This window comes from Epinephelus fuscoguttatus, linkage group LG14, assembly GCF_011397635.1.
Source record: "Epinephelus fuscoguttatus linkage group LG14, E.fuscoguttatus.final_Chr_v1".
NCBI classification, from domain to species: Eukaryota; Metazoa; Chordata; class Actinopteri; order Perciformes; family Serranidae; genus Epinephelus; species Epinephelus fuscoguttatus.
This window is the reverse complement of record NC_064765.1, coordinates 11,733,590-11,759,324: the sequence shown is the minus strand read 5'-3', so window position 1 is coordinate 11,759,324 and position 25,735 is coordinate 11,733,590. Positions and strand designations below refer to the sequence as shown.

Sequence of the window (25,735 nt, the reverse complement as noted above, 5' to 3'; positions counted from 1 at the left end):
AAGTTAAGACTGTTGGCTGACTTTGTAATACATATGATGATTAATTGAAGTAAACGGGGACAGCATTAAACAACAGCAAAACATCTGTTTACAAACCCTCACACAACTCGTGCAGTTTAATCCACTTCTCATTTATCCAGTCACATGCTCAGTAGCTCCCACACAGACACATTTTTTGCTAAAATCTTCAAGTAGTAAATCAAGTAGCTCGCCTTGGCAAGTGCTGGCATTTGATCTCTGCCCATGCATTCCACTGAGTTGCCGAGGCGCTCCTCTAATCCGTGTGAGACTATTTAAATATGGAAGTGTTTTAAACAGTCAGATTTTAGCAAAAATGCATGTGTTTGGGAAGTACTGAGCAAATGACTGGATAAATGAGATGGTCTTTGGATTGTCATTTACTCCAGTTCATCATGAATGTTTGCTGTTTTTGGATTCTTCATTCACAATGGAGGCAAGTGAGAAAAACATTTGATTTCATAAATTCAAGGTAACATGTTGCAAGTAATTGATTTACAAATGGTAATTTTGTGGGTGAAGTATTCCTATAAAAGAGGCAGTGGACGCACTGAATGAACATGAACGACTGTTTACAATCCCACCTAGTTACAATATATGATAATGTGCTGTTCTTCAGTCTACATTTTTTTCATTTTTACAAAAGCTCTGTCCTAATTCCATCTCATCCTTTTTCTGATCTGTATTTTATCATTGAATTGACTGTGTTTTGCCAAATATGCATTCAGTATAAACTTTAAAGGCCAGTCTGCGCCCTACATAGGCACTTAGACATGCACAAGGACAAAGGACTATTATATAGAGAGAAGGAACCAATGACCGTATATAAAGATGGATTTCATGCGGCTCCCCAAAAGTGAAGCCAAAACATTTTGATTGCCCCCTGGTGGTTGGCTGCAGTATAGGTCATAAACCCTGCCCCCTCAATGTTAGTGAAATGGGCATGGGCCAAACTAAGGAATCAAAGCACACATTAAATAAATTCTTCCCTAAGACGGCTTTTGTCATTTTAAGTAGTTCTTATCAGACTGAAACTGCGGCTCCACTTCTGCATCACTACTGCGCAGATTCTGGCTATAGATGATCTAACCAGCGTAAAATGGCAGCATCTGTATCTGGGATAGTTTGGCTTCATTTTGTAAATTGGGAGGAAGTGGAGATCCATCATCCATCTTTATATTGTCTATCAGTTAAACAGACTAAAAAAGTATAAATAATGTCAAAAATTAATTTCGATAGAATGAAAATCTTAAAGGATTTTATCTTTAAAGTGTGAGGCATTTCAGTGAACCAAAGACAACTTTGGTCCTCTTTGCCTCTGCTGTTATGTAACAGGTCATTCTGCTGCAAGGTGGAATAGTTTCACCTGTGTTGGGGGGGCCGCCTGACATTCAGCACCGAGCTTAATGCTGTCTCCATTAGGGGGATCATATTTGTGCCTCAAAAAGGCAGAGAAAAAGGACCCTCATTGACTGGCGCACAGTAGCTGGCAGGTTATGCAATGGCAGTGAGCGGGAGGCAACGACTCAAGAAATGATGTTACATAACTGACAAGGCACATTCACACAGCCCACCAGGCAGCCAAGTGGAAAACAGGGTACTCTGGTGCTGACAGAGGAGAGGGGAAGGAAAAAAAGGTATTGTGTGGATGTTTGGGGTAAAAGTGGGATAAAAAAAGAGGTGTGGGAAACGTATCATCAGGCTGAGAGGACGAAGGTATTCCGCCTCGCTGGAAGCAACAAACGTGCGCGGAGACAGAAAGAGCTTTGTGTGAATAGAGATGTCGTTTCTCATTATAATGCATGAAGCACTTTGAGAGTCTCCCGTTTAAATAAAGGCGAGCCATCTCACCCCATTTCCCCCAGTCCTTCTAGTTTTGGAAGAGGAATTTAGGGCCCGAGGCACAGAGCAAGTGGCTGAAGAGGAGGAAAGAGAGCCAGACCGAGAGGGACTGGTGAATGAAAGAGAGAAAGAGAAACTCCGAGTGGAGCACCATTAGTTTCTCGTTTATTCACTTAGCTGCACAAAGATGCATTGCTCCAATTTGTCATGCACAAGAGCTGTGGCTGGATCGCTCAGCTGAATTTGGGTCTGGAGCGGAGAGAGATTTAGTGAGCCATGCTGTGTTGTGTCCCGCATGGACTCTATCACACGCTAACAATGTATTTCTACTGGGGCTTGTCACATGTCAGCCAATAGTCCCTGGTGTATTCTAAGCATCTCTGTACCACAGGAACTAACAGATGTGAGGACGCAATGTGGACACTGGGAATCTGAAGTCAGCCAACCCTACAATTAAAAAAAGACATTTACATTCTTTTAACACCAGCAACAACCTGTGGTTTCCTTAAAGTGTGCACTTAAAGTCCCTCTTCAGACACATTTTACATTATGTATACTAATGGTAATATTTTTTTAACATGGTTTCCCAAATAGCAGTGAAAATCACTATGAAAAAGGGCGGGAAACAGAACTTCTCTTTCGCCTTCTTTGAGAGATTTGCTTGCATTAAGTTTTTTTGCTTTTTCCAGCACTGCATGACAGTTAAAACAGCAGTGTGCAGTATGATGGAAATCAATAACATTAGATTTTTATAACAGAAAGAGCCATAATTGACCATGTTTGCAGTTCAAGGTGTTTTTTAACAGTTCTACAGACGTCTCTTACAATGGTGGTCTATGCGGAAAAGACTTTTTGGGCTGCAGGAGGATTTTTGTCGCTGCAATACTGCGAGTGGCCACTGGGAAAAATTGGAACCTGCTCTGCGCTGGAGGTTTCAGGTTTCTTAGCCTGTCATGTGTCGAAGTCTGTTTCCCCATCGATATGTGTTTCCGAATTAGACAGTGATTGGCTTTTGTATTAGTGACGTACCTAATCTAGCTTGTCCTGCGTACGTTTTAGGAAAATTGCACAGATACAAGTCAGTATAGTCAAGGTCAGACATTTTGGGGGGACTTTTAAGGTCCAGTGTGTAGGATTTAAGGGGATATACTGGCAGAAATGGAATATAATATAATAAGTATGTTTTCTTTAGTGTATAATCACCTGAAAATAATAATTGTGGTGTTTTCATTGCCTTAGAATGAGCTGTTTACATCTACATAGTGAGCAGGTCTTTTGCTGAGATCGCCATGATGCACAGCACCGCCATGTTTCCACAGTAGCCCAGAATGGACAAACCAAACACTGGCTCTTGACAGGGCCATTCACGTTTTCATGTTGGCCATGGTAGTTAGCAGCCCCTCTGCGATGGCCTTTTATTACACAAAACTGCTTTATTCAGTATTTTTACTGGTTTAAAATCACCTGGTTGGTTTTTTTTTTGGAGAGGAAGAGACCTCTGTAGATAGTTTGGCTCCTGGTATAAACTTCCTGATCAATGAACACTGAAGGAGTTCTAACCAGGAGAACTTTCAGCTGGTTTAAATCTGAAAATCCTCACCACTAGACGCCACTAAATCTCCCTTAATCTTACACACTGTATAATCACCTGAAAATAAGTATTGTGGTGTTTTCGTTGTCTTAGAATGAAACTTTTTTATCTACATAGGGAGCAGGTCTTCTTTTGTTGAGATCGCCATGTTGCACCCACATGTTTCTACAGTAGCCCGGAACGGACAAACCAAACACTTGCTATAGATAGGCCTTTTCACATTTTTGTGTTGGCCACGGTATTTAGCAGGCCTTCTGCGATGATTAGCATCGGAAAAACCCAGATTTTATTTTACACAAAACTGCTTTATTCAGTGTTTTTACCGGTTTAAAATCACCTCAGGTCTCATTTATGAACACTGCATATGCATAAAATGGGGCCTGAAAGAGACGTACACCACTTCCCATGCAAAAGATTTGATCTGTAAAAACAGACTTGATGGGAGAAACTTTGACCCATGCTTCTGAACATTTTGGAGACAGGAAACTGGCGATGCAGATGGTGAGGTGGAAGCCTGATTGAAGAAACTGTAGAAAAGTTTTGCGGCATGCCATTTTTAGCTTTTGTCCATATGTACATTTTTAGTATGGATCCTATGCATTGAGAGACCCCTCATCTGTTTGTTTTGGAGAGGAAGAGATGTCTGCGGATAATCCTGCTCTTGGTATAAACTTCCAGAACAATGAACACTGACGGAATTCTAACTGGGAGAACTTTCAGCTAGTTTCAATCTGCCATCCTCAACACTACATGCCACTGTTCCTTTAAGGTTTTAGAAACTTCACAAGCAAAGAGAACAGCAGCAAAAGTCAACACGTGCCTTTTATGGTGATAAAATTGCACCATCACCACCATAAAACAGCTGTTCATTAAAATAACAAACGGAAAAAGACAATAAAAAACAAAACCAAAAGACTTTCCATCCCAGCCTGTGGCTCACCACCATCACCACGTGAAACGACCTTTTTTCTGCAGAAGTAAAGAAAAGGAGAGTGAAGTGTTGAAAACCTTTGCCTGTTAAATCCAATATTGGGCAGCACCAGCTGGAGGACCAGGTGGGTTAACTGCAGGGTGGGCCCATCAGTGCTCTATATTGCTTCACCACAAACCACCAACACAAGAAGGGATAAAGGGGAGGGAAATGGGGACGGGAAATAGACAATTTTCTCTATCAATAACACATGTCCTGGTGTAGATCAGAAGCAAGGGTTGTTTTTTCTTCTCTTTTATTCGTTAACTGTTCTACAGACCTGAAAATCCACCTCAACACAGGATTTCTGGCGTCTCTGGGGAACCAAGTATCTGAGAGGAGGATGTATGTAGGTGGAGCTGCTGAGCTCATTCTACAGTATCCATCACTGACATCATGTTGATGCTTCAGGCTGTGGGCTGCAGCAGAACTTTTCTCCCACCCTGACCTCTCCCATGCCTTGACACAGGTTCCCAGCCTCCCTTGCAATGACTTTAATAATGTCATCAACAACCTCCCCTCATTTTCTCCATCCTCCCCTGGTTTGACGTGTGCAGCTAATTCCACCCGTCCTGCTTCCTAGTAGCTGTTCATCATCCTTAAAGTAGACTCTCCACCCAATAAGACACACCCCAGCCAAAAATAACTCCACCAGGATGGATTTCAGCACATTACATAAAAAATAACATACATCACCGAGAGGCTGTGACTCACTCGCTGCAGCGTATTGAGGCTGCGGTGCAAACGAATACTCAGACATGCGTGAAATCTGTATTGGAGGAAATTAAACCTTATTTTGCACAGATATTTATTCCATGCCACTGACTCCAGGGACCCATAGGATGAGCAGCAGCTGTGGTGTTTTGCTGCCACTCCTGTTACGTAAGAGGACTGCCATCCACTCACATAATTGATTTTGACCCCCGTGACAGCTCTGATTTGTGCTGTGAAGTGTAGAAAAGATCAGCGGCAAAGAACACATTTTTTTTGTTCCCAGCATGCGGCCAAACATAAACACAGGATTACTCAACAGTACAGCAGCATGTTCCCCTAAAAATACACAGAGCAGTGTGCACATGCACAGCCTTCAGATTCAAAAGCAGAGACGTAAATTTTTGTTTATCTTCATGACCTGAGCTCCTGTAATCCTCCGCTTTGCTCTTATCTGTGTGCGTTTCTATAACTGTAAACATCTGTTATAGTAAATACATGGTGCCATCGCTGTGACTAAGTGTGACTCTGTGCCCAAGTGGGTGTTTTGTTGTCACATCTTTGTTTACAAGGATGCAAAAGATGCATGTTTACATGTTTTCATCTCACTGACGCAGCATGATGTTGCCGTGCTCCTCCGTGAGTGGGCAATCTCAGCATATGGCATTTTTGCACTGTTGGCAAGGGCCTCCGTCAGCAGCCCTCTGAAGCCAACTGCCAGGCTTTGGATGTTTACCAAACACAACAAATTGAAAATGGCACAGATCAGTGTCAAAATAACATTAATCATTTATGCAGTTTTGTGAATTTAGTGCTGAACCAGCATGTTTGCTCTCACGCATCTTATACATTATAAAAAGAAAACATATTTTGAATTATTTGCTGTCAGGTCTTTTGTTTACATTGACCCATTTGCTTGTCCAGCTTTCCCAAAGTTTGCCTCTGTGAATCATTTACATTGACAGCAACCCTTTCCCCTTCAAAAATGCCTAATCTAAGGAATGCTATGAATTTCACTACTGTAAGGAATTCCTTTGGGAAATGTAGGAAGGCTTCACATTTTTCCCACCAGTGAACATAAAAGCCCAAAACAATATTGAGCTTAATAGATCCAATATTAGGCTACTGTCAAATTTACTTCACAAAAACAATTTTAAATATACTACTATATGTTGAGATTTAAACACAGAAGTAGTCTAAATGTTTGCACACATTCAAAAGTCCATTTAAAAAGTAGGCATTTTTAGTACATGTAAATTCAGTAACTCAATACAGTTTAATTCTACTTGAGTGAAACGCATGTTTTTTCAATGAATGGAAATAAACTCCTTTATATCTTAAAATGCACCCTACTCATTAAATTTGTAAATGAAGCAGGTCTTTCATTACAAAAACTGTGAGACACGTTGTCCCCAAACACACACAGGCTACCAGTCGGGATTCACCATCATGACCCAAAACTAATTTGAAAAGCAGAGATGAATAAAAGCAGGCAGCACTCACCGAAATACACCGTCTTGTCACACTTTGGGCACTTTGAAGCCATGTTGCGGTGTCGTGGGTCGGGTGAAAGTGATGTGTCGTGTCTCTGTGAGCGGTGTCCACTCTCTTTGAGCTCCTGTGTCCACAGCAAGTGTCCCTGCTCCGCTTACAGCAGCCCGGAGCTTCTATTCACTCAACGGCTGCCTCATTTGCATCGCCCCGCCCCCTCCGCCACGATGCCCGTCCTCGTGCCTCCTTCACGTGTTGTGGGAAATATAACAACTCACAGCTAATACAAGGGTTTTTGTTCATTTTTGTCGTTTAAAAACAGTTTAAACTTCAGTTAAATGCTTTTTTCTTTCAGTGTTTTCTCTTCATTGTGTTTCCTCAGCAGATATTAAAGTGTTCCTCACACTGCTACCGATCAAACAACATCTAGCAACCATTGAAGGTACTTTAGCTCTTTAGTAAAGTAGCTAACAGTTTAGCTAGTTACAGTTTTACTGATGTCAAGCAGAAGGCTACAACTGATGAACAGAGGAGGTTTCTCAAAGTAAAGGACAGATCATTCAGAGAATTTTCATGCATGTGTGTATTCTCTGCAGGTATAAAGTACCCACAATTCTTTGCACACAATTTGCTAGATGAATATATCATTTTTGGATTAATATCTGTAGGAGTTTTTATCATACAAGGATAAGAAATTACTTACAATGCACTTACAAAAACCTCATAATTTATGCTTTCCATTTTGTCCACTGCTAAATTGGACTGAATTAGTTGTGTTATTATGGATTTTTTTATTTTACATATGTTGTGTTTGTTGCGTTTTAAATATGTTTTGATTGGCTGCTACCTTGGCCAGGTCTCTCTTGTAAAAGAGATTTTCAATCTCAATGGGACCTCCTGGTTAAGTAAAGGTTAAATAAAAAATTAAAAAAAAAAAAAATTATGTGATTTTAAGAATACTGTGATTTAGATAAAACATAAACGTTTTTAATTATTCATAGCAGTGATGGAGCGCTAAGTTCCACAAAAGTTTTATCTCGCCTACCTGTTTGTTTAGTACAATCCAGAAATATAATCTCCCTAAAAAGTCACGTGGCTTTGAATACAGTGCTCATATATGTTCAAATTGAACAACAACATTAGAGAGCACCAAAATTGTCACATTAGTCTGAAACCCCCTCTGTCCGCTGAGGGTTAATGACGCCCATCTGGAGACATCTGGGACATCTGTTCACCAAATGCTAGGAAGGACTCTTGCCTTGCCTCTGTAGGATCCTTCCTTGGTAGGACAAATCCTTTCAAATTTGACTTTAAGAAACACCACGAATTTCTAAAATTTGATGGCGTAAGTGACATTGGCTATGGTCTGATAATGATATCACTTCTGGGGGTTCCAGTTTAAGACCTAAAAGAGGCTCATGCACACCTTAATAAACTTGTAGACGGGAACGTAAGAGGAAAGTGTCTATAAGAGAAGAAAAGGAATTCCTGCACACTGACGTGCTACTTGCAATAAACTTTATTAGATAAACAGCATTTTGGTTGTCAGACCTTCATCAGGTTAGGTAAAAGAACAAAGGAAATTTAAAAAAAAATGTATAGAAAATGCCTACTGAGATGGACCAATCAGAGGCCATGAGCTGCATAATCAGTCTCACAGTCTGTATGTATTTAGTCTATCATTAGCAATGCATAAATATATACATTGAATAATACAATTTTAAAAGCAATACATACAAAACCAGTCATCAAGTACGTCTACTGGTAAATCTCAGGACAAACCATAATGACTCATTGGCCTCTGACTGGCCAATAAGTGAGTGCTATTATCACTCTTTGTAAAATTCATCATCCTGTCTCTGTGCCCTTCAGTGTGGTTATTTAAAGAAGCTGTAAACACTTTAGCTTTAGAAGTAGTTGGCTAACATATTGTACATGTCTTAAGCATACCCCAGGCCTTTAGAATTGTCATGCCTGTATTTAAAGTTGTGAGTTTTACGAGCAGCACTTGAAGACAGCATTTCTCTCTATGGGCCAGCCTGTGGTCTTGTTGGCCTACTGTAGGTCAGGCGGGAAAGCTTTTTGAGCAAGTGGCGGGGCAGTCTTCCAGGGACACATGCACTCCCACTTCCCTTTCCACCAGTGAAGTATGTTTGGTTGAATCACAATGCTTTCTTTCAGAGTGAGTGACTCGTAGGAATTTGTTAGGCAAAGGAAGACGCTGAAACGTGGCTCGGGTGGATCGGCTTTCCCTTAAGGAGCTTGCTGGCTTTGTGACAAATTAGGGCCTGCTGAAGGGAGACAGGCGGAGCTGAAAAACAGCATCTGAATTTCTCACAACTCAGAATGACATATTGGTGTTGCATTTACTTCTGATGACTAATTAAAAGACATTATCAGGTCCGACAGCAGCGCGTCTGCCTCTTTCCATTTCTTCAGTGTGTGACTGAGGTCATCTCTTTCACACATGGGTGCTGTCTGGTCTGTCTGCTGTGTGACACAGAGCAGGTCCTGGTCCAGGAACAGACAGTCTGATATTTCCCACATCTGTGTCCTGGCTGATTAGCACCCATCAGCATGCCGGCAACCAGTTCCTCCTTATCTCTGAGCTCACTGTTTTAAAAAAGGCAGTCAACTGCCTCTTAACGACAGCAAAACTGTACACTGGGTGACTTTTTGGGGCAGTCCTGATTTGCAGCAGCACCCATGGAGATGTTTCACAGCATTTCCGACCCAGCATACAGCTGGAGTAGAGAGCCTTCCTGCCTCAGCGCTCACGGTGTGTGTTTCACAGAGGACATGAGTTCATTACCGTTCACCTCCAGTTGTTTGCTGTGGTTGCAGGTTTGCTGCCAGTTCAGCTGCGGCGCACAATCAGACTCAAACCTGCTGAGAGGAGGAGGAGGAGGTCAAAAACACTACAGAGCGAAACGCAGACAAAGAGGATGTAGGAGATTAAAAGTGAGAGGACAATGTTCTCTAAAATACTCGGCTCACTGAACACATGCGATAAAGATGAAAGAAAGGGTATATTATTCCCACTATCTGTAATATAAAACATTTATGTGAGGCTGAAAAATAGAGTTTAAACTCTTAATTTGAATCATTTAAAGTTGGGGATATTGGGACAGAAATGAATGATAGGTGAGGGAACAGATGCCCCTGACAGGCTTGTACTCTGAGACAGTGTGACTTGACACGTTTGAGGAGTGTGAGTAACACCAGGGAGACTGGAGTGGACGTATCCAGGCCACTAGTTTTACTTTTAACTTGTTTCTGATCCGGTGCTTGGTTCAGACTCTCGCTGATTCTCCAGAGCAGATCAAGCATCCAGCCCCACGAGGGAGAGACAGGAATAGAAAGAGAAGGGTGGAAAGAAGGGTGAGGTGGTCCTGAGGGGTTAAAGGCATGTTAGTACACTTAGACTTATAATGGGGGCAAACAAGGGTGGAAGAGTACGGAAAACGTGACACATCCCGATCTTCTCTTTATCAAAATGTGTTCTTGGGGAAGTTTTACACAAGAAGATCAAGTTTACTCATCACGAGGATGACTACTGTGTCTTCTGCAGCTCTGGAGGACTTTTATAAAGTCTGAGAAAAGTATCCTGATGATACCGTCAGGGTCAAACCAGCTTGAGGCTTCAAATTTAAAACAGAAAGCTTACAGGTTGTGGGCATTTACAAGGCAGGAGGGAGAGTCGAACTAAACTGCTATTAAAATGCATAATGTGACTTTATAAGATTTAGTGTTTTCAGGGTTGACCTGCAACTCGGGGCCTCAGCCTCTGTTACATCAATTTTGAACATTCTCATTCTTTTTTTATCCTTGTCCCACCGCGTTTCCCCCTGACGCTGCTGGGCACCGTACAACTATAATGGCAACTGGCCACGTATCATGCCGACATTAAAGGACACCTTTTTCCGTTGGTTTCTGACGCCGCAAGTCACCGCCCAAGTGCCAGATTTTGCCGATTTTGGAGTGAGACCGGGCTTACTACTAATGCTGGGATGTCAACAAGAACACGTGGGCAGGTTTAGGCAACAAAAGCATGTAGTTAGGTTTAGAACAAAACATCATTCCAACCTGGCGCTGTCCAGCCGTGTATACTGCTGCAAAAGGGGACATCTGGCCAACCGGCGGCAAATCATAACATCATGAAAGGTTCTGCTCGGCTGTCTTACTAACTGACGCCACCTGGCAGCGTATCATAGCTGTGCAAAAGGCAACTTTTGGCATCAGGTGTCTGACGCAGAAAACACAGACAAACTGCTTTATTTGAGGACTTTGAGCCTACATATATGTAATATCCACTTGATTTTCTTAAGATAGCATACATGTCTCGCCATTTCAGAAGCAGCTGAATACTGTTCTTATAAAAATCCACATGAGAGCAGAAACCTTTGGGTTGGTAGTCGGACTGAATCACTAACCCAAAGCATAAGTATTTGACAACCTGAAAATGAGACTCAGCAATAAGCTGTCTGTCTCCAGAGTTACATACAACACCTTTAATTGCAGACATGACAACTACCCTGAACAAAACGTCCTTATACTTAAACAACAGGTCGTTTGTATCTGGAACCATCACTCACATACCCATTTTCCACCAAAATTAGAACGTATATGCAGTTTTTGTTTTTTTTAAATGTGGGAACACCTGCTTACGTACCGTACAGCCTCTGTTTCAAACTCGGTGCCTGTGAATTTTAAACAACGTTTAATGGCTGCTTGGATGAAAACAGTATTTTGTGGTGGCGCATGATTGCGACTGAAAGGGGGCGAAAACTTGCTCATCCACCTAGTTGTTGTATTTTCATTACTGTCAATCTAAGACAATCACAGCTGAAGCCATTATAGATTTCCAAGTCATTTGTCGTGGGAATGAATGCCAATTGTAATCTTTCCCATTAAATACAAAAGCCAGATGTTACTATTGTTTCTTTTGTCCAGTGGAAAAGGAGCTATAGTAACTGACTTAAAAAAATAGGTTTAAAGGGTCTTTAATAAGTCTTATTTTTGACTGGTGTATATGGTAAACATCCGAGCCCTTTCAGTGTTAGTGCTCGACCATTTGCCCACCAGGCTTATGAATTCCAGCTGCACACTTGTCCTCAACACCACTCACCCCCTCACATTATATAAGCACCGTACCCCAGGGCCAAACAGGTGCCAGATCTGCATTTAACCCCAGACAGTGACAATCCCTCAGTTCCTTCCTTTTTCCTTCCTGCTCACTCTCTCACACAAACTCACACATTCAGGCTCCACAGATGCAAATTCAGGCATGATCCACATGCGCCACGTGACATGTCGTTTGCTCAGAGGAGCCCAGAGAGCGGCCGGCGTGAGCTCAGCCCAGCCCAACACCACAGAAGGAGCAGGCTGCTTCTTTGAGCCAGTGGGCACAAGTGCTGCAGAGAGGCAAGCAGATGATTTAGGCCAGATTGAGGGGTTCTGAGGCCTCTATTTAAAAGTGGACAAGCGCGTCATTTAAAAGACCTCAGACAGCTGTGGTAGTTCTGAAAATGTAAGGACGTAGTGTTTGTATGGCCAACACGTGATCTGCTGGGTGTGCATGTGCGTGTCTTTGAGTAAGAGGGAGAAAAAAGAGCCTGCATTAATTATTGAAATGTTCCCATAGCACACGCTCTAGAGTGGCGATTATTTTAGAAACAGTAGCCTATGTTTAGCTCTGCCAGGAGACGGGTAAGATTAAACAGTCTCAGCAGATGATAAGCTATATGTTGAGTGTTCACTCAGAGTTTAATAGACAGCAGATACTCTATCTGTTTGTGATAAGGTCGAGACAACAATGGGGCCAGTTTTATCTGCTCTCTTTCTCTGGGTCTCAAAATGTAGTGGATGTTGTCTCCTCTCGTTGAGACATGATACAATCAGGTGAATAAAGTGCACAAATAATATACTATATAATCAGTGTAAGCCACACAGCTATTAAAATAAGCTTGTGAATCTCTTATGTTTTGGTAATTAATCAATATAAACCAGCAGTCCTGCCGACTGCTGCTCACTGTTACTGTATTTAATCACAGTGTTTCAGCTGGTAGACCTTCATCAAGTAAGATTCAGGTGTTAGACAGCACCATATAGACTACATACTACATGTGAACACCACTAATAAGCCTTTTCAGTTTTAAATGAAGTTCTTTTGAATAAAAATAACATAGGGAGAATCTACATCCAAGCAAAATTCAAATATACTGCTTTAATTTGTGAATAATGTTTTGTGTAATATATTTTAGTGTATTCTTCTTTTTATATATATTTTTAATAACAACATTTTATTATTTTTTCACAATTATAACATTAACATTTTGTAACAGGCCTGAGCTTGGTATGTTAATACACACAGATGAACATTACTGTAAGTAAATTAGTGAAATAATGAATAATGAACCCCACTTGCTGTGGGGCATCAGTGCTAACCGCTGCATCGCCATGCCACCCTGGTGCAAATCATCTCACTTTCAATTTCAATTTTCGATTAGTTAAATTCCCAATACTGATTGAGTGCACTTGTGACTTTCTGGGCCCCTTTGGTCTGCAGGAGTTGCCCATTTTACCAGGTTAGTGATCCAGCCTTTATGGTAGAACTTCTCTGAGTAACATTTCCATGGCCTTGCAGCCACACCAGTTGGAGCCTATTCATTATGAATAACAGTTAGTTTTGAAATGATTTATCATGATATCATCAGCTGTCTGACTAATGGGTGCTCCTGTTTGTAGAAGGCCCCCCTCCAGTTTACATTACATTACAGTATGTCTGAGTGCAGATGGGAGAGTGCTTCTGTGTTTTCTTTAGTCATGGACAGTAAATTTAAGTAAGTATTTTACTCCCGCTCGGACTGTGAGGGGTTTAGATTCCTCTGAAGGCCATTTTTAGTGATGTGGGTGTATTGTTTTGCTTGGCAGATATTCACTGGTCACTGTTGGTCGAGGTTCCTCTGTATGCACTCTCACTGCTCCCATGTCTAATCTAAAACCTCCTATTTTTAGCTGCTGCCGTTTCAGTATTCCTGTCATTTTAATTTTCTGCCCCGTGTTTGTTTACAACATGAAGGGAAGATTTTGGGGGGCACATGTTCTGCGCTGTGGCCCTGAGGCGTGTTGAGGGAGGGCGTGGTAGACACAGCTGGCAGAAGATTTTTGGAGGTTTTGATCTCTCTATCTACACGTCCTGTGATCCTCCCTCTCACAGTGCTCCCTATCATTTCCGAGGGAATCTCTGTAGTGATGGCACATGGGAGTTAGACTTTAAACACAGACAACCTGCGCGTCCTCATGAGATTTTAATTAAAATGTTATGATTAGGAGTATAATTAACACATCAAATACTTGTTTGAAGGTGATTTGAAGGTGACTGAGACACTTTTATTAAGCCATTTAAACCAAGAATTAAGATACCCCTACATATTGCTTTCTGCATTTCTGCCCTTTGTTTAATCACACTTAAGACCCCAGCGGAGCACTCAGTTGAATGTCTGACTAATCAAGGTTTTTCTGTTTATGTGGCAGCATGTTGTTAAAGTGAAACTGATTAATGATCAATACGTCTTGAAGACTCCATCTTACTCAGCGGATGTATTAGTGGTGATTGTGCTGTGTGAGATTTACTCATCAAGCATCAATCAGCCACACTGACGACTGGTCAGCTGTATCAATCATGTAATTTGGATGTAGAAAGTGTGACAGTTTGACACAAACATAACAGTTTGATATTTGGAGAAATACACTACGAGCTAGGGATATTGTTAAGCGGCGGAGGAGCACCTTGACGAACTCCTGAACCTGGCTGCCACGTCCTCTGTGGAGGAGGTAGAGCCTGAAGACTCAGGGGAACTCTCAGCCATATCCCTGGCAGAGGTTGCTGAGGTAGTGAAAAAGCTCCCCGCGGCAAGGGGCTGGGTGTGGATAGGATTCGCCCTGAGCTGCTGAAGACTCTGGACATTGTTGGGCTGTCTTGGCTGACTCACCTTTTCAGTGTCGCATGGAGGTTGGGTACAGTGCCTGCGGAGTGGCAGACCGGGGTGGTGGTTCCCATTTACAAAAAAGGTGTGCTCCTTTTATCAGGGTATCACACTGCTCAGCCTCTTGGGAAAAATTTACTCCAGGGTGCTGGAAAGGAGGCCCCGACTGATTGTCGACCGATTTTTGAACCCCCGTAGTCTTGTGGGGGGGTACTGCAGGACTACGGGGTTCCAAGCTCACTGCTATGAGCCATTTGTTTTTATTCCCCAACCCTCACTTATGGTCATGAACTCTGGGTAGTGATCGAAAGAATGAGATCGCAGATACAAGCGGCCGAAATGAGTTTCCTCCGTGGGGTGGCTGGGCTCAGCTTTAGAGATAGGATAAGGAGCTCGGACATCTGGAGGGAGCTCCTTCGCGTTGAAAGGGGTCAGTTGAGGTGGTTCAGGCATCTGATCAGGCGTCCTGGGTGCCTCCTGTTAGAGAAGTTTCGGGCACGTCCCACCGCTGAGCGGATGAAAATGGATGGAAAGACTAATTTCTTGGGGAGAGTTTGATGAAACGATTAATAGCACTCTCATGTCTGTATGCTAAATTTGAAGCTACCGCCAGCAGACTGTTTATTCTTGGCAAGAAAGCATATTTTAAAAATGCAGTGTTTCTGGAAATGCTCTGCCATAGAGATTGAGATGTGTAGTTTCAAAAGTTGGTACAGTGTTAGCATTTGGCATCTAAGCATACAAAATAGTTGTTTTGGCACCAACCTCTAACATATTCTGGTAGTTTTAAATAATTAGATTTTGATTGTTGGTAATGACAACAATTTAAGTATAATTTTTTGTTCCAACATCCAAAGTCATACCAACAGCTGAGGTCAAAAGTACTTGAAATTATGCTGGAAATCCCCGAGAGGCACTGCCTACTCTTTCACATGTCCTCAAACTGACAGGCGATCCCTCGCTGTCTGTCCACAAACAATATCACTCACTGTCACAAGGTCTTGCCTGCTCAGCTCTGTCTCTCTCTATTGCCCCGATTTCATAATAAAAAAAATCAGCACTGGAAATTTTTTCTTTACCTTTTAAACATTAAACAAAGCCTGTCTGTTTCTTCCACACGAGCAGGGACATTTCACACGTGGGCTACTGCAGCCGCCCTCCGCAGTAAAACTAACTGGTCACATTCAGTACATAAAACATTTTGTTCCATTTGATGTAAAGAAACATGCTGTGCTCAGCGAGCTGAGCTCTGTGTTGTATAATTAGACCCTCTGAACATGGGTGGTGCTCTAATGGAAAACAAAACAGATCCCATCCTGTTTTAGGTGCTTTTAGAGGCTTTGAGAGACGAACCCTCCACCTATTCTCTGCAGGCTTAAAAGAGTTGGAGACACCTCTGTCTCCCTCCTGGCATCACATTAGTGTGGAGCATAGGGCATCTTGGTGTCATGAAAGGCACACCAAACATATCCACTGTGTTAAATGAATTTTCACATCAATCAGTCACACTGTGCGGTGGTTATAATGACCTCTGGGTCATCATGGAGCTCATTGAAGAAAGGCTTTTGTGTAGAAATGAATAATATTTCACAACCTGGCAGGACAAAGAAAGAATGATCCTGTTGTTAGACGTTTTTAGCAAGATGACTAACTATAAAAGCAAACTAATTAAGCAAACTAATTAAGCAAAAGCATGAGTACTAAATACATACCCGTAATCTACTTACTGTGAAATCAGACGTCTCAAAAGACAAAACACTAATAGTAAACAGCCCTAGTTAAACAGCCAACAAGCAAATTACCAAGCCATTATTTACACATGTCTGTCCAGCATTGTTCAGACTGTCATGACAACTAGAAGTGCAAACAAAAAGTGCACCCAGTTAATCCAATATAACTGCCTGAAGGGCCGGAAGCTCAAGTGAGATCAGTTTCCATCCAAAGAAGGAGCCTAACAAGGTGAAATATCTAATTAGCAGGCGAGAATGAAATCAGCAGGTTTTGTGTTTGATTGGACAAAAAAACCCCAAAAAACCCCAAAACTTTTCTCGGCAGGCGCCGGAGACTCACACATGATTTAAAATCCAGTGATACATCACTTTTTAATTAGGGGCCAGACAACTCTGCTGCTGGTCCCTCTTGCTCAGCCCAGTCTTCTTCTTCCTACTTTGAAATCTGCCTTCCCATGTATGAAAATAAACAAAACTTTGCACATATGTCCATGCTCATTCGTGTCCATGGATGTGAGGAGGAGTGGGTTTTTGATGAGCTTGTCCTGGGCTCTGGATAAGGTGACTGGAGGTGAATGGAGTGGAGGAGGGTGCAACGATTGAGCCTAAAATGACAGCTGACAGGAGCAGAGAGGAGAGCAGATTTAAAGTTTGGCAGCAGCAACATGAATGACTGAAGGAGATCGTGACAAAGTCTGTTTGGAAGTTGAAGTAGTGGGAGTGGGATAGAGAGAGAAATGTGAATGCATACAGCATAAAGAAAGTCTTCCTGATTAAACTTAAGGTTGAACTTAATTTTAAAACTTTTAAAAATGAAGAACAAATCAGTCTTACATGCTAGGAATATGCCGCTCGCATGAAATTTTCTCACACTTGGACCTGGCAGGAATTACAGTGTCCATCAATCTGTTTTTCTCAAAAACTGTAAAACTGTGAACCTGTCTCCTCCAACATTTTTCACTCAGTCCACATCAAACTCGCTACACGGCATCTTCAGACTGTCCTTCACAAATGAGCCTGCCAGAATTTTGAAATTGAGCCCACAGTGCATCAAAATGTTTTAGTGTAAACAGCCACTGTGAATTCTCACAAAGTAAATATCCAATGTTCATGCCAAAGAACAAAATTTTCACGTCATGATAGAAGTAGTGTGGTAAATTTAAGAATTGTATTTGGAATAACTTTTCACAATATTGTGAATTCTATCCTTATGTACACTGTTGCAGTCAATGGAAAATAAGAGCATAATTAAACATCAGTTTCTCACTCATGGAGTAATCAGTCTTTGTGGAAATTTATTACAGACGTCTCTATTTGTCAAGATTAAGTACATTTTTTTTGTGATTAAACATTTTATTGCTTTTTCACCATTTGATGTCCACTAAATTATTGACATTCAACAAAATGTCACCCAGTGATTGCCAAAGTCATGCTGCAAGGCCAATCTAGAGTTTCTCACTTGGTAGGTAACTCAAAAAGATCATGATTTGGCCTTGGTGTCTAAGATCAGGGTTCCCAAGGATTCTTATAAAGTCTTAAAAGGCACTGAATTCATTAATCTTTACTTTTTTTCTTGCATTGAATTGTATAATCTTAAAATCATTGGTAACAACCAGCACCTGGTTACATTTTGAATTATTTTTTACTTAAAGTAGCATCTTTATCTGCAATACTGATAATTCAGTGATCTGATGGGTTGTATTTAACTGCATGTATAAATGTGTACATGTGAGTTTATGCTGGTGTGTACTTTTGCTGGTCAGAGATAAAAGATACGCATCACAAGTTGCTGAATCTTTACTCTTTAGGCATCTTGACATCAGCTGGTGCAGCTCCAACACTCCCGACCAATAAGATGACAGGCATTCTTGCTGGAAAGAAATTCAAGACGTGACTTTCTGATGCCATTTGCCATTCCAGTGATTCCTTTTTTTTATGTCTGAGTGTCTTGTGGGTTTTCCCCACATGGCACAGACCTCTCTCACCAACTGCCAGTGCCTCTCCTCTGCCTCTCTGAAGATGGAGACACATTTGGCGGCACACCAGCTGTTTCACTGAAAAATGTGTTGCTCTCGTCTGGCGGCTCCTGGCATTCTGGCACATGATCTTGCGGTGGAGGGTGGACACTTGGCGGCGGGATTCCCTTGCAAGGTGGGGCCAGGGAGCTACAAAAAGGAGGCGTCTTTTCGGGTGCCACATATTCAACTGTCTGCATCCATATCTGACACTGTTCTTTCTTCTCAGTGTGATGGTAAAACTGCTTTCATTCTGTGAAGGTCACGGTATCAATAACCCACAAGTGCAGTGTGGTTAATCCCTTTGGATTAGGGCCAAGATTTCATGTGAGGCTTTCAAAGTATGTCTGAGTGCTTTCAGCCAAGCCATGTCTGCAGTAACACATGACCTCCAAAAGCCACTGTGAACTAGCTTTCTTGCACTTTAGAGCAGAGACAGCAATGATGATTTAATTTGTTATCCTTGAGGTTTTGTGAGTCAGCTTTGATGCTACTCGCTGGCGTCATCACAGAATTCATATTAACTCACTGAAGTGTCATATTCTCCTTTAGGGATGGACCTTTTCTCCCCTTCTACTTCAATGCTTTGTTAGGGAGCAACTGAGGACAAAGAAAATGCTATGTGAGTGATGACCCCTGCTGGTAGGATGAGGTAAGTGCAACTCATTGTCATGTTTTTCCCAGCAAGACATTACAACTAAGTAATTTTGATGGTTTCTTGCTTTTCTTGGTGTTTAAACATATTTGACATGATCTACATATTATAGAAAACACTATATCCAGCTATACACGGCCTTAAAGCAGCCACCCCTTTGTCTCAAATGCCCCTGTCATCAAAAGCAATACAATAGCTCCCCCTGTAATCTGATATTGATAAATACAAGCTACATGTCCCATGCGAGACCCCTTCTGAGGTTCTGTATCTGTTCAGTAGCTGATATTTTTAGCTGTGAAATCTGTCTGACAGATCCCCTACAGCAGAGATTCCCAATTAAAAGAGTCGGCGCTGCCTCGTGCCAACGCTTTCAGAGCAGTGAAAACATGGCGAGTCACTAATGAAGTCTGCAACAGAGAGCTGTCACGTTCAGGACTTGTGCAGACGCAAGACAGACAGTCAGAAATTACACTGATAGACTGCACGTTTGATGAGTGCTTTCTTTGTGGTGGTGGAGATGCTTGTTCAGCTGCAGACGAGCAGTTTTGTGCATACATTTGAGATTGCTGAGAGCATGAGTAACGTTTATTTCACAGTCACTATACCTTATAGTTGTAGTTGCCTAACAAAGACTTTGGTGTGACTTGAAAGATAACTGTCGCCAACCTGGCTGACTGACTCTGTGGGGTGTAGGGAGCACTGTTCCACAATGAAAATGACTGGGTAATACAGTGTTTTTCCAAATCCACCTATGCACAGTTAGGCATAGAGGAAAGAACACTAACAATAGTCCCTTTATTGCTGTACCTCCCATAGTGTCTCTGGATCCAAGCACAACCCCCAGTGAGAGAACAAACGAGGAAGCACAATCAAAGATATGGAACGGTTTCTGCCAGGAAACAGTCCTAATTGATTTGTGTCTTTGTCCCTCCTGTGCATTTATCCTCAACGCAGAGCAGCGGAGGACAGAAAGAGGACAAGAGAGAAAAGTAGGAGAAAGAAAGCAAGAGAGGCCATCAGAGGTCACCCTCCGGGACCGCAACCAAACCGAGGGGAGTTTCCGCAGACGCTCTGTGTCTCGAGCCAATCCATCTCCACAGACTGAGATTCATCGGGGAGAACACCTGCACCACTCCGCGCTGTGTGCTGCTTTGCCTGCCTGTCTTCCTGACTGCAGCAACATCTGGCAGAGGAGCAAGTGGATTCAAAAGGAACATCTGCAAAGCAGCAAGCAGCCAAGTAAACAAACACTCCTAATGAAAGTAGTCACAGTTCCCAAACACAAGGCTACATTGTTGACCACCTATTTTCCTTAATTAAGACCATATCAAGTATTGGCACTGTTTTCTCCCTCCCAGTTTATTGGGGAATATTACAACAGCTCAGAAGACAACTCACATGTGTCAGTCGTTGTTTGATATATCACACACGCACACTGTACAGGGATGTGCTGTGATATACTGCAATACTTTTTTATTGCTCTATTAGCAAGGTAAGCAATAAAGTGCAACACAGGGAGCAATGTTCTAAACAGCATGCAGCAATGTGGAGTCAGATAAGGGCTGTTTTTTGGGGGGGAAATGCACTATATGTTGCACATAGCAGTAAGCGCCATGCTGTATATTGGGCAATAAATATATAGGAGGCAAAAATATCCTTGGGGTAATAGTGCTCTTTAACTCCTTTAATGCAGTAAAGTTACTTTTGTTCCCGTTTTGCATATTGTTATCGAAAAAAAATCTTAAATTCACTACATTTTCTCTCGTTCTTCTTCACAAAAGAGCCCCGAGACACAATACAAGATCCCTCCAATGCAGCACAGTTCCAACATTGAGACTGCACACTTGAGCAGGAGTGCATACTGTAACCACAGACGATTGGCTCACGGCGGTCATGTGACTGCAGACTGTAGTCCCCTGTGTTAGGAAACAGTAATTGAGGCTTCCATATGGTATAGATCAGATGTAGCCTTCACCACAGCATTCCTCCAGCACAGAGGCTCCACGCTTGTATCCACAATGAAAACTGAGCTAATCAAACAACTATCTGCAAAACACTGTACTATATATTCTCTCTTTTGTTATACCATATCTCACTTATTAGACTACACACTCTTTTTACTGGAAACAAAAGCTGCACTCTTATGTTTTGTTGTATAAGCAAATATTTTTATGCTATACTGCAGCATCATCTTATAACATCCAAGAAGAACGTATGTGTTTGTCGTGGGTGTTAAACAGGAAACAGTGCAGCTGGCCTTTGCAATACAAAACATCCTTTTTGTTTTTCTTTCTATGCCATACTATAAATTCCTGCCCACTTTCTATTTGCCCACATGCATTCAGGTCCACACATTTAACAAGGTGGTTGTAATAAGCCTGATAGTCCTACAGCTCCCTATGATGCTGCCAGAATCCTGTTTATCCCATAATACCATATCATCAGTCACCGTGCTGCCCTCATTGCACACTGTGTACATAATGTGGTGCAACTATTTGCTTTACAGTTATACTCTGACAAAATATGAGCTAAAATATGTGAGAATATGAGCCGTGCAGGACGCTGTTGTAATGTATAAACCTGCATTGCAGTATGCAAATGATTTCCCAGCTTGATTCATGATGCCAAACTGGTGCATGTGGACAAAAGGGGATGATTATTATGGGAAAATACGCATTAACAACAGAATTTGATTCGACTATATCACTGAGCTAATGTAAAGACTCTAAAACTACATTTAAGAGTAATTGTAACAGTGTGACAGGAGTATCCTACGTTAAATCTCATCCAGACTGCCTAAAAGCAAATTATATGAAATGCAAAATACCTACAATACCTATAACTACATAAAGATTTAAATAAAAATTTGCTACCCTAACAATTAGGCCAGGTATCATACACTTTCTGTGATGTAATCTTTATTTTCAATCTTCATTTACACAATTACTGTGACAGTGGTAAACCCGTGGGTTAAAAAAAACCCTCTTACATATTAATTAAATATACCTAAGCCTGTTCCTCTTAACCCCATGGGGCCCTCCCCTGGTGGTTCAGGGACCTCACTTGACACCACTAAGCTATGGGATTTGGGATTGGTTTTAGGGATGCTTAATTTGTTGTGCACCAACATCCAGGCATGTTTGTGTTTTATTAGCAAACTCATCAAATGCGTGTAACTGAGGTTTTACCTTCGAAATATACTGCATTTTTTTTGTTGTCATATCTGCTAAGTAAGAAAACTGTTTTTTCACCCTTTCAGCGACATGAGTAACAAACTAATGAATATGCATGTAAACCAGGGCTTATTTTCTTTTTTTAACATCTGGGGATACATCATTATAAGTGAAGGGTTTGGGGATCCTCCCCCAAGTAATTTCAAGCATCGAACATTTATTTCCTGCATTCTAGTCACTTTTTGCACCAATTTGTGCCTTTTCTACACCAGTTTGTGCTGTAAATGTCACGGTACTTCCTGCTTCAATCCAAGGATGTTAAAAAGAGAAGTCAGGGCATCACATTGCATCATATCATTAAGGTGCAACACCTGCGCAGTAAAAGTCTGATCTGCACTTGCCATACAGCTCAATATCTGGTGCACTGTAATAGAACATGGGGTTTGGGGATCCTCTGACAGAAAAATGTCAGCATCAAACACCTAATTTCCTGCATTTGGGTGAATTTTATGCATCAATTTTTAGTGGAAGTGTCACGGAACTTTTTCTTTCAACCATGCATCATTGTGTGCCATACATGACAAATTGAAACCATTGCTTCTGAGGTTGCATGCTGCCATCACCTGCTTTACCGAAGGCATTATTGTTGCCTCTCTGAGTCACACTCTAGCAGTTTGTTGTTGTTTGTTGTTGTCTTAAGTGTGGATTTTGTTTCATCATTCTGGGGGGGTACACATCTGAAACACCAAAAAATTTTGAGTGTCAACTTGATTTCCTGTAGTTTGGTGATTTTTTTTTCTGTACAAATTTGTGCCTTTTCTGCATCAATTTAAGTTAGGAGTCTTCAACGTTTTTTTAGGCCAAGACCCTCTTGGCTGCAGCTTTCCAGCAAGTGGACGTGGCCTCACTGCATTCAGTGTCCCCCAGTGTCTCAGAGAAGGGACTACTGACTATTTTTGTCATGATTTTGAAACAGAATTTTATATACCTGGCAACTTTTTCTATCATTTCAATTGGGCTTGATGCTTACTAACACATTCCACATTTTTCTGTGGAGTGACATATTTTAATTGTTGAAAAACAAACGAACAAAAAAATTAAATGATCAAACTGTGACTTTTAGCCCTGACCAAAAGATCCTGGACATAGCAGTGGTACAAAACAGTTGAATGAACAGCTCTGAATGGTCACAAATCAGTACTGTATAGTTCATAGTCTTTTCACGTTTTCAACTAATGTTTTCCAACATGTATAATGTATTTAGATGTAAACATGAATTCAACATTATTAGCAAAAATAATTCAGCCTATTCATAGAAAACACACATTTAATTTACAGCACACAACATTAACGGTAAGCTAATGTTCACCCATGTATCCTTGTGCAATCATGTGAGCTAGCTAATGCTACATCACCTTGCTTCAGCTGGAGGACTGCTTTAGGGGCCTCGGGACCCAGGCTTTAAAAGTATAACTGTATTTAATTTTGTCCAAAAAAAAGTCCTCAGTTACTTTAATATTTTTATTAGAAGGAACAAATGCAAGTTCTCAATATTGAGGGGGGCATGTGCCCTGTCTCCCCCACCATAAGCTACCTCTATGCTAATGTTAACTAAATGAATGGGCTAACCATTGGTTGATGAGTCTGTGACATCACTAGTGGGACAACAATGTCTGTGGCGCAGCTATGTTTAAAAAATGCTAACAGCTAATAGTGACAGCTGTAAACTAGTAAATAAAATATTAATGTGTTACAGTAGTTGTCCTGAAATGTAACCGGTGAACTTTAGGTTTGGTGAAAATAAAAATAGTGCACTGTCTCTTTAAGGTTTCTGAGCTCGTCTGTTTCGTATTGATCAATCCTCCATTTTCCAACACACAGCGGCGGCAGTGCTAACACAGCTCCGGCAGGCAGCGAGAGAGAAGAGAGCCACCCCTCTACCTGGAGAGGAAGCCAGGGACCGGGGGCAGTCATGGCAGCGAACATGTACCGGGTTGGAGGTAAGGTGGAGGGGGGGAACATTTTAAAACCTTCACGGTGTGTTTTTATGGCGGACTCGCCATGAACCGCCGCGGGTCTTTTATGGTATTTACAGAGGGAGCGTGGTCCGTCTTTCCTTCCCTTCTTTTATTTCCCTAAAGCTAAAGAGCCTTGTGCTTCACAGATGATGATGGTGAAGAGGAGGATGGTGATGAAGAGTAGCGCTCGGCTTACTGCTGGATTCCCTCGTTTCTTTTGTGTTTGTTGTAACTTGCGATGAGCCCCAACTTCGATATGCTGATGCACCTAAAGTACCATGCATTGTGTTTCTATATATTTAAGGTAACATGGCGAACGTATTGTAAAAGTTTTGCGTGCCATTCAACTACTGCCCGGCCACTCTTTCATAATTATAACTGACATTAATAGTGATACACTAACCTGCACAAGCCTTGTTAGATTTACATTGAAGCAGCAAGTAGATGCTTTTATAGAGAAAGTGCAAAGAAAGGAACTAGGAAGAAATAAAAAGTTAAAGCTAAGATGGGAAAATGGAACATCATTGCATGCTTAAAGGTGCATTTTGACATTTTTACATTTTTAACCGAGGTTATTTTTTTCTTATTTTGTACAGGCATCTCCTGTTAATACCTAATTAAGATTCCTGTTTTCCCCTCCCACTCATTTTCTGCCTATGTTGCTCTGATTCATATCCTGTTGGTACAGTGTAAAAATAGGCACATGAAAGTTGCTGCAGCTATAAAATAGTTTAAATAAAGCAGTGGTTGCTTTTTTGGGGGGGGGGGCTGGATCACTGGGTATGAGACAGGATGAACCAGCACTGAAGAAATGAAAGGATAGGATACGACAATAATCAGATGCTTTACACACACAAAGACGTATTGCAGAATTTTGACTCAGTATGCCTTTTTTATTTTTTATTTTTTGCAAAATGTTCTCTTTAAATTTGACTGTCAAAAAGTGTCTGATCAACCAGGCAACCAGGTATACTGTGGATGGCAGGTGTAACAATTCAGAGGATGGGTCTTTGATCCGTTGGGAGCTGGTCAATCTCTACTTCCATCAAGCAGATATTTTCATTCATGTGTTTGATTGCAGTCGTAGTCAAAATGCATACTTCTCTTCAGCTGTGTGCAAACATGTATGTCAAAGGCAGCTGGAAGGAAAGCGAAAGTGATTGTTTAGATACGATCACTGATTATAATTTAGGGAAACACGTATGCTGTGGCTCTCCTTGGCATGTCACCTGCATCAAAAATAGCCTGTAGTGAACGTCATAGCCCGCTTATTTAGTCAAATGAAACAAGGCCTACCTGAGTGAGAACAGGATTATGTCCAGAGCAGGGCAGAAAGTTAACACTTCATCAGCCAAATGTTGCTGAGTTTAGTATGTGTCTTCACTCTTCATGCCAGCTGAACATGTGTGTCTTATCTGCAGAGCTTGCAAAACAGTAGACATTTGTGATTTACCTAATTTCCTTGCCTGTCTGCCTTCTTTGTAGCTTTAAGATGGTATATTTTGGCCTCATAGTGTAGTACTCAGCAGTTAT

At 41.6% G+C, this 25,735-nt stretch overlaps 2 protein-coding genes across 5 annotated transcripts in view; one reads left to right on the top strand and one right to left on the bottom strand.

Moving 5' to 3' along the window:
* Positions 1-6,809, bottom strand: part of crip2 (cysteine-rich protein 2) — a 31,960-nt gene extending 25,151 nt beyond the window's left edge. The window contains exon 1 of the mRNA XM_049596531.1: positions 6,636-6,809. Coding sequence (XP_049452488.1) covers positions 6,636-6,678 — 43 coding nt within the window. The 5' untranslated portion in view covers positions 6,679-6,809. The remainder of the gene's footprint in view (positions 1-6,635) is intronic.
* Positions 6,810-24,065: 17,256 nt separating this feature from the next.
* The window catches only part of mta1 (metastasis associated 1), a 77,287-nt gene continuing 75,617 nt past the window's right edge, over positions 24,066-25,735 (top strand). For all 4 annotated transcript variants that reach the window (XM_049596520.1, XM_049596519.1, XM_049596518.1 and 1 more), the window contains exon 1: positions 24,066-24,184. In XM_049596520.1, coding sequence (XP_049452477.1) covers positions 24,157-24,184 — 28 coding nt within the window. In that variant the 5' untranslated portion in view covers positions 24,066-24,156. The remainder of the gene's footprint in view (positions 24,185-25,735) is intronic.